This window comes from Catharus ustulatus, chromosome 6, assembly GCF_009819885.2.
Source record: "Catharus ustulatus isolate bCatUst1 chromosome 6, bCatUst1.pri.v2, whole genome shotgun sequence".
NCBI lineage: Eukaryota > Metazoa > Chordata > Aves > Passeriformes > Turdidae > Catharus > Catharus ustulatus.
The window spans coordinates 33,324,132-33,336,535 of NC_046226.1; the positions used below are offsets into that span (position 1 = coordinate 33,324,132).

Here is a 12,404-nt window from a genome sequence, read left to right on the forward strand (position 1 = left end):
TCAGCCAGTTAGTAAAGTATATGGGTCCTTATAGCTGCTGTTTTTCATACTACCTGTATATGGGCAGAGTGCCTGTTCTTCAGTCAGCCTGGGGTCCTTCTTGAAGTGGTGCTGAAGATCTAGAGTGGCAAGCAAACTACTCCTTCAGTACTAATTTCCAGATCTTAGGCTTCTTTGATTGAATTTTATACTTTATTTTTTTTTATTTTATAAGGCCTTTAAAATTTCTCTTCAAAGTTTTCTAGTTTGTTTCTCTTCTTGCTGCACTGTAGGAATATCGAAAAGTTTGGATGACTTCACACAATGATTGTTCACTTGGCTTTCTGTCTCTGAGTGGACTCAAGGAACTTCATATGGCCAAACCAAATTCTGTTAGCTCTGTGGACAAACTTAGTATCTGTATTGTTGGTATTTAGACATGTGCTGTAAGGTCACCTGTAGTTCTCTCTTTGTTTTCAGCTAGCATTGTCTTAGTCTAATAGGATCCAGGGCTGTTTCAGCCTTCAGTGGAGTGATGCTGCAGTTGTTTGTGGAAGTACTCAGGCCTTCTCCTGGATGGGAAAAGGCAAAGGTAACTGCTCAGAGTGAGTCATTGTGGGAATGTACATGCAGACTCAAAGAAGAAAGGTTACTCATCAGTAACTGGTGTTCTTTGAGAGGTATAGTCTGCATGTACATTAGTCTCCTACCTGCTTTTCCCCTCTTTCTGAATCTCTTTCAGGTTTGATTGTGCATTTAAGAGGAACCGCAGTGGTGGCGGATGCACTCTGCCCTGTGTGTCAATGCCTCAAGCAGGACGAGGGGAGGAGTGGGAGTGCCCCTCCCGGGACACTCCAGGGCAGGCCACGAGCCCACCCACTCTTAGAGTATATGTATGGACTAAGTGTCTCAAAGTACTGCAGCTGTTCATTGGTAGGTAAATTTTCTTTACTGTATTCTCACAGGTAAAGCAGTAGATTTTCTTTTTAAAACCAATTTCATTCATTGACTCTATGGATGATATGCATGAACAATACACGGGGGGGAAATTTATACCACAAACTGCATTACACTGAGTAGCTCCTTGCCTCTCTAATGGTTTCATCTCTTGTCTTTCCCCCCATCCTAACCTTGTTTAGATATTTAAATAACTTAATTCCATTCAATTTGTCATTTCCATTGACAGCTACACAAAACCTTGAGATCATATAAGTTGTAACATAATTTAAAAAATAAAACTTAATAATGTCTTTCACAATTGTAGCTAAGTGTGCAAACTAAACTGTAAGATTGTATTTACTATTGGAAAATGAGGCTAGAAATGGAACTGGATTCTGTAATAATCAGTTACCCTATATTGATCTTTCAAACTACTTAGTTGCAGGAAAGCCAACATTTGAGTTTAAACATTTTTTTCCACAGCTGGCCTCATGTGGTTTTCTTTCTTTTTAATCATAGAAGACTTGTAGTAATTTTCTAATTCACTACACTTCCTGCCAATTAAGCAAGTAGACATGGTATGACCTAGCTTAAACTGGAGATGTACTTGTCCCTGCATGCAAATATGCACATGCAAATTCTGCAAATCGTTATTTTCAAGTGCTGTTTCTAACAAGGGCAGGTTATATGAGTTGAAGGCTATTACAGAAATATGATTCTGAGATGTTTGTACTGGGAGTTCTCTGATACCTGTCACCTTTGCAGATTTGGTGGATGTGCTTTTGCCAGTTCCTTAGGGCTGTAATGTTACCTTGGCAGCTCAAAGAGATTTACAATTGGTTTTCTGTCACTTTGCCATTTCTGTAAGATTAAGGTGTAGTTTGTCTGGGCTTACTTACAGCCTGCAAACTTTGCTGAAGCTTCTGATTTGTGGTTCATGAAATACATGTGCTGTAGATATTGGTACACATACATAAAATATTATGAAGAACTCTAGTTTTAGAAAGTTACTGACTTGTGTGTAATATCAAGCTACCTTTGCACATTCTGAGAAGAAAACCCAGAGTGAATAGTTTTCTAAACAATCTTAGATGAACACTGTATATATGCAAAGGGGAAGAAAATCTTGTTTTGCCCAGTAATCTGAAGTTTATGACTCCAAAACCAAGCATTTATTCTTGTGATAACAGATCTTTGAAGTGCTGTTTTAATGTAAGAAAATTTTAAAAAATTAAAAAAACAGAGGAAGTTTCTGTTTATCTGTTTTTAGTAAGTAGTATTGGATTCATTTACTTGGTTTTATGCTTTCTTGTTCTTTTTCATTCCAGTTGCTATTTAGCTTGTATTGTTGTAGGAATAATCAAAAAATATATATTAGAGCTCTAGATTGTCACTAGGAAAAGTGATACTGGAAGAAGGCATTATGTCTTTCTAAAATTTTTAATTGTTTTCAATTCTTAAGAAAAACAGAGTTTTTATAAATCTGTAATATTTTAGTGAGTAAATATTATATTTTAGGGAGACACCTTTTGTGCATGGCAGAAATGAGACACATTGAACTTTGGTTCAATTTTTATTAGATAAAGATGAGCACATGCCACATAGGCCCACACTTAGGTACATATCTGCCAAATACAGAGTCAACAGTAAAGTTCTTTGTAGACACAGACACATTTGGAAAATATCTGATTCTAACTCTATGTTCCATCTCTTCCTCCAAACATCTGAAGAAAACTGTTGTGCTAAGTGCCCATTCCTTTCCTGTGAGCAGCTGTGAGTTACCTTAGCATGACACTAGGAGGATACCAGTGGCACCAACATTAGATGGGAACAGGTTTTTGTACAGAAGGAAAAGGGTCTTGTGCCTTTGTGTGCATGCAGGTGCATGGTTTCTTCTGACCTAGATCTACTTGTAGTTTTTAATGCAGTTTATTAAATCATACAATAAATTCACTATTTTTCTTGATTATACTATTATGTCAAGGCAGGTAGCTTGAAATAAGAATCTTTCCTTTGTTTTTCTGAGAAGTCAACCTTGTGCATGGCCTCCACTCTTTACCTCTCTCCATCAAAATAATTAGAAATTATTTTGCCAGTCTTGGCTCTTAAAAGTGTTGGCACTTCCAGTCATGATGGTTTGACCAAACACTTCAGTGTTTGCACATCTCTCTGCTAGACTTGTCTTGTTTGCGTAGATGAACTCTGTTGATGACTGCACTTCAGTGCCTACTTTTTTCTTTCCTTTTTTGGAGGGGGCTAATTACCATAACTAGTAGGTTTTAGAAGACATGAAGTACTTTTTTTAAAAAAAGGTTGTTACCGACTGCATAGGTATGTTGAACCTTGAAGTACTTGATAGCTACAATTTACTTGAAATGGAAAATGCCTGTAATTAAATTTCCATTTAAAAAGTAAGCCATTTATAGAGTACTTTTTTTTACATTCCTCCTTTAGTTTTGGATTTCAATAAAATAGCAACATTTTTATGTCTTTTAATGCATTAGCTTAGTATTTTTTAAAAAAACCTGCAACATGACTGTGGTGCTGGAAACTGAAAATTTTCCTGTAGAATATTTGAAAGACGACTCACTGTGTTCTATAAAATCTCAAAATTTGAAAAACTCTGTTTAGAAACAATGAGATACATACTTGCATTTCATCCAAGTCTCTCCACTACGGTGATTACACTGAGCATATTTCTAACATACCTCTTACTTTCTGCCTTCTGCTAGTGGGGAAAGGATAAAAGGAATGGAGGTAATAGAAAACATCAAGCATGTTTTTCAAAGTGCTTTAATGTTTAATTTTCTGAAATTCTTAAATAATTTTGAGATTGATTTCTTGGAAAGTTGTTGCTCCACACATGAGTATATTCATGCCTCCACAATTCCCAGAAGCTTTTGAACAATAAGTAAAGGACTGTGAACATAAGAAATAAAACCTTCACAAGAAGTAGGGAAAAAAAAATTAGGAAATTAATTCTAAGAATACACTAACATTTTGAAGACCTTCCCTCCTTTTCAAACTTAATGTTGAACTCCACTCTTTACTTCATTGCCTTTCTTCATGGGTATTCATGTTCTTGCATGGTCCCCAGTATATGGTTTTCCTTTTTAAATTAATAGACAAGCCATGGTCCACTGAATAAAGAAGATTCAAACTCCTGAATAATACAATGAGGAACAAATGTGTTGCTTTTACCTTTCGTTCTTCTTTTCTCCTCCTTTGTGTGCTGTGACATGAATTTCTGATTTATTCAGTTGTGTATGCCCTCTCCTGACATAGAATTAGGCTTAATCTTTTGTGAGCTGGGGTCTGGACCTGTCCAGGCTACATGACTAAGTAAAGGTTGTTATAAGTCTTAATGTGCTAATTCCTGTATTCCTGAACATCAGTGGTTGAAATGACATCCAGTTTTCTTAGCAAATATGTGACTATGCAGACTTTCTCTTTTTTGATCTGTTTTACCATATTGTCATTCATTATAGTTTCTTTATTGTGAGGATGTTAAATCATCATACGTGAAATTTGTCTTGTACACTCTTTAAACTTGAGCCCAAAAAGTGTTAAAGAAAAGTAGATTGATATTTAATATGGCTTTTTATATAGGAATATTTTTTATTTAACTTGTATTGCTACAGAAAGTTATTGTTATAAATTTAAAAACATACTGTTCTGTGTTTCTCCTTGCGTTAAAAAATGTATTTTCCTAGAGTAAACAGGATTTGTTTGCAAATACAGAATTTACATAGTTTTATAAAACTTGCAGTTTTGAGATCTGTTCTGGAGAACACAGACTTCTGCATCTCTGAACACTAGTTAGTAGTTTGTCCTGGAAGCCACTGTGATCTTTTAAGTCACATGAAATTGTTTTGAGAATACTTCTGGATAGGATGCACATCTGTAAACCAGCTTATACTGACTTACCTATGTTTCAAAGTCCAATGTAAATAAATGTATATTGTTTCATAATTAAATTTAATATTTAACACTTATATTTGATCAGCAGTATAAATTAAATTTTTGTGTATTTTACTTACTGTGTGACTAGTGATGCATATAAGGTGAAATAACTTCATGATTGCACTGTGCTGGAAAAATCTAACATGTGCCAAAATGCTAGACATCTTTGTTAACTATAAAATTAGGAATTGTTTAACTAGTTTCAATACTGAATATAGAATGGAGGCATTCCGTATGGATTCATTATGAAAACTTGCCCTACTTATATTGTTTTTAGCATTTCCCTGTTCTTTCTGGATGTTTTAAGTTATAACAAGGTACATGTCATGTTCTAGTGGCTATGGTATATGACACTTGTATGCGTATTGAGAATTCTTTTAACAATCTTTGTATTGTGAATTAAATTAAGTATTGATCAGAAAAATGTATACATGTTTATCTAAGTATAAGCACCAGAATATTGACTTGAAGGAAGATATTCTAGTAATTTTGGAAACAGAAATACATGGGAGTGTTATCACACTCTCATAGCAGTGATGACAAAAATAGGACAATAAAAAAAGGCAAAGCATACCATAGACTGTAGCATCATCAAAAAGGAAAAGTCACCAGGACTTCAGCTCTTCTGTGTAGACATTTAAACTGATCCACAATGACCATTCTTGTGTGCTTTGTAGTATTTCTGCTCCAGTTAAGGGTCATAGTCTCAGTGTGTGTGTGGAAAATCACCATACGGTAGCGCTAAGAGGACTGGAGGAGACTTGCAACCTGTCTCAAGTTTAAATTTCTGACTAAGATAAGTAATCCACAGTCCTTAGTTATCTTCAAAGATCAGGGCATTGTTCCAGAAAGGAATCTCTATTTGTTTTTCCAGTTCACATACATAAAGATTAAATGATGGTACATTAATGGGGGTACACAATAGCCCATTTTCCTATCCATTGTAATTGTGTATTCTGTGATCAGCTCTCTTAGGTATCATGGTGGGACATTAGCCCACAGAAATGTTTAGTAAGGAAAAGTTACTAGAAATACAATGATACTTAATGATAATCATCAAGAGTTGCTGGAAAACCCTACCAAATTCAAGCATGATGTATTTTCTCTCTCTTGAACCCTGTAGATCAAAGCAGGGTGGTGTAGGGAAGAGCCTGAGCCCTAGAATTAGTTTTAAATACAAAAGGAAATTACCAAAATTTTGTGGCTTGCTCATTGAAACTTACACTAATGGCAGTGGTGCATCTTGGACATGGAGATGCTAATGTTACCTGTGAAATATGTCTGTGAGTGTTCAAGCTGTTCACTGACTGAAATGTCAGGTAGCACTAGCATAGGTGTAGTGCCACAAGAATGCATCTGTACAACTTTTGGACTTAGTGTATCCTGATGTGGCGGTACCTTTATGAATTTGCAAGCATGTACCTGCCATAGGCATAGGGTCTCTGCACTGTGCCACACACTGTAGTCATTTTTTCCATGAGGTAATGATCTTTACTGGTCTTTAAATCGATAAATTTACATGTAAAAGATTAAGAACTCAGAGAAAAAATGAGGCAAGATTTTTCTGCACTGGTGAAGTTAACACTGATCATGAGAAAATTCAAACAGATCAGAGACAAAGTTTTTGATCAATAGTGTTGCAATTGAAGTAATTTCAATATTGGGCAATGCATAGGAAGTCCAATGAGCAGTTCCAGATTGCAGGAGAGAGGGAGCTGACAGAAACAAGTGCTCTTTGGAGAAAGAGGTGGAAACTGATTGTTATACCTAAGGAGTAAGTTTTGAAATAAAATTATTTGTGGAGGAACTGTCTGTAATGACTTCATTTCTGTTGTAATATACCTTGACTCTGGAAAATAACTGATAAAGCCTAATTTAGGATACTAATTGTTAAAGTATGGAGCTATTTATTGGTTGGGGGTTTTTTTCCCCCCTGCAGTTCTGTAGCTTTGCTCTGGCTTTTTAAAAACTTGGTGGTAATTTTACTGGACTGTTTTCAGTGCCAGCTACTGTATTTTGTATCCATCAGCATCATTCCATTGGCTAGAACGAAATCATAGTGCTTTACATAATCTGTTGACCTAGCCATTTTCTCTTGAAAGCTTATCATCAGTGAAACAATAGAAGAGGAGAAATATGCATAAAAATATTAAATGAAATTTTCTTTGGTTGAAATGTTATATAATAATTTTGCTTGTATAGCATCAGTAAAGCCAAATATCACTTGCCTAGAGAAATCTTCATTTGAAGACACAGAAAATTCAGTTCCCTGCAAAGCCAGTACAGAATCTACCTGGCCTGAGTCCACAGTTTGTTCATAATCAGTGTGGGGCTTCCTTTTTTTACGTAGTTTTTTTACAGCAATGAGAATATTTTGTGGGGCATAGTTTTTTGGGTTAGAAAGAAAATAAATAAGCTGAATATAAGCCTCGAGTATTTTTTCACAGTTTTAAAATATCTAAGTGATAAATTTGCACTTCTAAAATACAATGAAATCCATACTTACTGCCTCGTAATTAAAGGTCTTCTACTTGAAAGCCTGAATGTTTCTTTACTATAGTTAAACTTGATGGAGAGTTCTGTCTGGGACTCTGCCTAGGTACGCTGCCGGAGTAACAGGAATAGGCACTTAATTATTGCTTGGTTTAATTGAAGAGTTAGGATATTGATTTCTTTAGTGTTTCTTTCATTTTTTTTAGGATATCAAAAGGAATTCCCCCCCCCCCATTAATGGGAGCACTACTGAACTGTAACAAAATGAGAAGAGACGAAGAATCTATTTTCTGTTAAAAGGAGTTTGGCAGGTTTTATTTTATCTAAAGATAAATTCTGCTTAAAAAAAAAAAAAAAAGACCCCTGACTGTATCAATTTTAAAAATAAATGCATTATTAAGGTCTAACTTTGCCAAACACTGAACTTCCCCGAAGTGTTCTCTCAAATTTGTACCTATTTAAGTCAAGACAAATATGTTTCTAAATGACAGAGATATTACTGAAATAATTTTCCTAATACAAAGCTATGTTATTGAAGCAAAGAATTTTAAGACCTAAAATCCTTTTTACTACCATAATTCACTTTTTTTTTTCAAAATCTAAGACAAGAGCCATACTTACTAGTTCATTTATTTGTGTGTGGGTTTGAGGCATTATCCTTGTTCCTTTCCTGAGCTTATTTGAAATGTTCATGTAACAAACTTCTGGTATGTTCACTTACAGCCCAGTTAATTAGAGAGTTGTTTTCCAAAGGGGTAGAGTAAAAAGATGAACGTGACTTTATTAAAGACAAGAGAGAATACAAAAGAGAAAGTGGAAGTAATGAGTAAAGAAAAGATAAATAAAGACAGAACCTTTGGTTTTGCCACTTCTTCAAGTAATCCTTGGATGTATTGGTGTGGTGGGGCTTGCAGTCAGACATGGGTTTATTCTAGTTGCAATTTTTAGATGTCTGTATATGATCCTGCTGTTAGATGGAAGTTGCATAGAAGTACCAAGCCTGAGGATTACCTAAATTGGTTGTACTTTTAAAAATGTTCCAGAGAGTTTTATTTTAAGCTTTTAAAATCAGTATATTTCTCAGAGCTAATTTTGTGGTAAATAATAATCTTTAAGCCAACAATCTCCAAAACTATTCCTTGCTTCCCAATATAATACTCCCAAAACTTAAATTTTCCCTAAATATTTTCAAATAATGCTGTTTCTTTGCTAGAATATGGATAGCTGTCTCAATAATTGATATGATCTGTGCAGATGGATATTTTACTATGTAATCAGTATATTTAAGGTAACACAGCTTATTTTTCACTCCAAGCAGACATACGCCTGCAGTGCTGGCCCACAGTCAAGTATGAAGGATAAGTGATTTAATCACATTGAGATTAAAGAAGTTTTCTACTTATGTCAAAATTTTATCATAGTTTGAAAAGTAGTTTAAAAAGTAATTTTTAAAATGAATGCAAATCAAATTAAACACTTCTCTGGTATCATGAGTTATCCAGTATTGTAAGTCACTGAATTTACCTGAGAGATTTCTTAGTCCAGCTAACCATACCCAGAACTGGTATACACACTCCTGGTGAGATATTAGGGGAATGTAGGAAAGATGATTATAGATCATCACCTGCTACATCAAGTGCATTGTTGCATCTTTTGGGAGTAAAGCGTACAGATATGTGGTTCTTGCTTTTTTCAGGCTATTAAAAAGTGCAGTGTGGAAACCAAAGTTACTGTAACAAGAATCAGTGATGTAATCCAAATTAAATGTACTTATTCTATTAATGTGTATCAAAGTATATTTTATTTATATATCAAACTAAACAGTGGTAGAAATTATTAACTGTGAATTCTTGTTTTCCATTTCAGGTTAAGAGATGGAGAACTGAATTTCAGTTTCCATATGCAAAATAGTATTACGTGGATACATGCATTATTCTGTCTTATCTTGGTTATAAATAGTGCTTTAAAATGTTTGTATAAAAAGTCATGAGTGGTTTATAATTCCCTGTATTTTAAGGCATTTCAAGTCTTCAGGTATTATCTGAGACAACCATTTCTTGCTAGATCTGACAGGATTCATGTTCTCTTTCAGGAGACACTGATAGATTGGTGTGATGAAAAGGAACTTAATTTGATTTTAACAACTGGAGGAACAGGATTTGCACCGCGAGATGTCACTCCAGAGGTGAGATAGTCCTGCATTATAAAAATCTGCCCTTTGGTGTAGAAATGCATGAGTCTGGAGGAGGGGGGTGATTTTTTTTCTGAATTTCTTCTGTAATTTTACTTTGCAGTATCTGTAGACAGGTCAAGTGCTACACAACTTACAATCAGAAAAAAAAGTAATAGAAAATATAGCACAAAAGAATTACTGTTCTTGGGTTCTGACCCAAAATTATTTTCAAACTACAATGTGGCATAGTATAATGGTTTTACAGTCCTCTTACTAAACAAAATTCTAATGGCTTCGTGATGCAGTTTTCCTTAGCACTGCAGTACAACACTGCTAAGCAAAATCTTGCATGGCTTTTGTTGTGTCTTGTGCAAGACTGGGATAAGAGAGATCCTGTACTTCTCCCTTGCAGAGTATTGCATTGACAATTACTGCATTATGGGTAAGGGCGTGAGGCAGACAGAAGGGGAAAACAATTCTATGCAAAGCTACTATGGATCTGCTTGTCAAAAAAAATCTGAACAGGCACAGAGGTGGAGGTAATCTGCACCAGTAAATGTTGCTCAGGAAGTTACATTACACTTATATGGAGCTAAAGGAAGTTGGGGGAAATGAGCTCATGGCCATGAGTTGTCATGTGAAATGACTGTGTGATTGTTCTTGAAGTATTTTGGCAATTGTGGTTCCAAATTAGATTAACATGAGCTTTTAAAATCACATATTTTATTTGGTGTGATTGTGTTTGCTAAAGGGCAGAATTGAGATTGAGTGAGTTGTGTTTATTTGCATAAATCAACATACCTAGATTTCTCTTAAATACTCATGTATGTTTTCAATTTCTTAGACTCTCAAGTTGATTTGAGTTCTTTATAGCATATCTACAATGCTTTTTACTTACAAATGTTTTATCTATGCCTGATGTTCAAATTTTTTTTCTGTTAGTAGTCTCAAAGCCTTGTTTAGTTTATTGTACAACATTTGTGTAACTAGAGAAATATGTAAACTAAATGCTCCTGATCATTACTTCTGATGGTTTTAGATTATGTACTAGAGACCTTGAGTAACTAAGACCTGGGGGAGCAGTCTGTGTATCAGGAAATGGGAACTATGTTAAGATGAACACAGTGTGGAACCCAGTGAAAATGATTTTGCAAATTATTCACTTTGCTAAAGCCACCACAAGGGAAAAGTGACTTGGTTAAATTTGTCTCTTGCTTGCAAACTAGCATAATACTTTTGAAGGTTGTGTTACCAGGACAGTGTAGAAGGAGGGATTAATTTCTGCTTCAGTTTTCCTTTGCGCAGCATCAAGCCAAGGCAGCAGAGCCAGGGGAAGCACTCTAACTAGTGCAAAAAATTAGCTACAGATTCTCAGCATTTGGGACAAAAAATAAACAAATGAGAACTCCGCACATAAACACCTAGTATTTTCTTTTCACTGCATTGCTGTTACTCTAATTAACACAGGCAGGGATGATTTTTTTCATCAGTTTTGTTGAGTAAGCCATTCTGAAAGTTATCTGAGTTGTTGCTATGTCTCTGTATAATAAAAACACATTGAATCATTAATAACTTGTACTAAAGAAAAACTGCATTGTTTTGAAACATAATAGATGTGCAAGACTTGGACTGATCATAAGAGAAACAAGTGTTCTACTGTCAAATTAGTCTCGTATTTAAAAAGAACTTATATAGGGGAGTCTTTACTTGCTTTTCACTTGATTAAATTGCATTAACTTAAATCCCAGTGGAGATACAGAATCCCAGGTTTATTACAAAGTAGTGATGACAACCCTTATTCCTGTGATATATTACATCATTCATTCAAAGAAATGTTTTGAAGGGAAGAAAATCAGTTTGCCAGTATGTGTCGTACCAAAAACACTAAGAAGCCTATGTTTTGTCCCTGTATTTTATGTCTTTTGGGTCAATGAGAAAACCCAAAATGGAAAATTCATTATGTCAACATGAACTGTGCAGTAACAAGCCTTTGTAGGAAGTGGCTTTCATCCCTTGTGTGCATAGTTCAGCACACTCTCAACACTGAACTGATCATGAAAGGATGTGATCATGGTATTGTGCTATTGAGATGTCATCTTTAAGATGTTAATTTAAAACCTTTAAAAATTGAATTTGATAATGGAGTATGTTTTACTGTTTTTCCTTAGAACAGCATCAGTACTCTGAGTCATACTTCCGCTGGTATGTTTCAGGGTGCTTCTCCTTAATTCCCCTGTACTTTGGATTAGAAAGCAGGTTTCTCTGTTTCTTTTCTAGTATAGATATATAATTGCTATTGTACATACACAATAGAGGTAGTTCCCAAGAATAATTGCAACCCAAAGACTTAATGTTAGTTGAATTTTGTAATTATTGATAAAACTGAAACTAAGTGCCTAGCATAATGTAGCTAAAAATGGTTTCTTGATACCTCAGAAATATGTAATTACACATCCCAAAAAATTAGTAGTTTCCCCACTCACTTTGCCTTTTGAACACTATATCAGAACCATTCCAGGTTATTGCAGTTGTTTTGGTGATGTGCAATAACATTTTTTCTTGTAACAGAATAGGAGATTATAGGAATATTCACAGTATCTGATTTTCCTTGCCTGTTTCTGATCTCTAAATTTATAACCTTGGTCTAGTCAGTGCATGGAGAGGAGCTTTGGAATCAGTTCCTACGATTAACTTTTTGAGGGGTGCAAGTCAGTTTACTTAAGCAGTGTGAATATCCCTCACTTTCTTGACTACACAACTAGAAGTGATGAAATGCATGTGGATATTTAAAAAACCAGATTCACTTAATGAATGGCTGAATTTGAAAGTCTGTTATGCGTGTTACTAGTGAATGCTG

At 34.9% G+C, this 12,404-nt stretch overlaps 1 protein-coding gene across 24 annotated transcripts in view; it reads left to right on the plus strand.

Moving 5' to 3' along the window:
• The window catches only part of GPHN (gephyrin), a 276,586-nt gene that overhangs the window by 133,569 nt on the left and 130,613 nt on the right, over positions 1-12,404 (plus strand). For 23 of the 24 annotated variants that reach the window (XM_033063946.1, XM_033063950.1, XM_033063948.1 and 20 more), the window contains exon 4: positions 9,467-9,559. In XM_033063946.1, the coding sequence (XP_032919837.1) occupies positions 9,467-9,559 (93 nt within the window). Of the gene's footprint in view, positions 1-806; positions 913-9,466; positions 9,560-12,404 lie in introns of those variants that run through there. The other variant, XM_033063958.2, reaches the window with a different exon arrangement.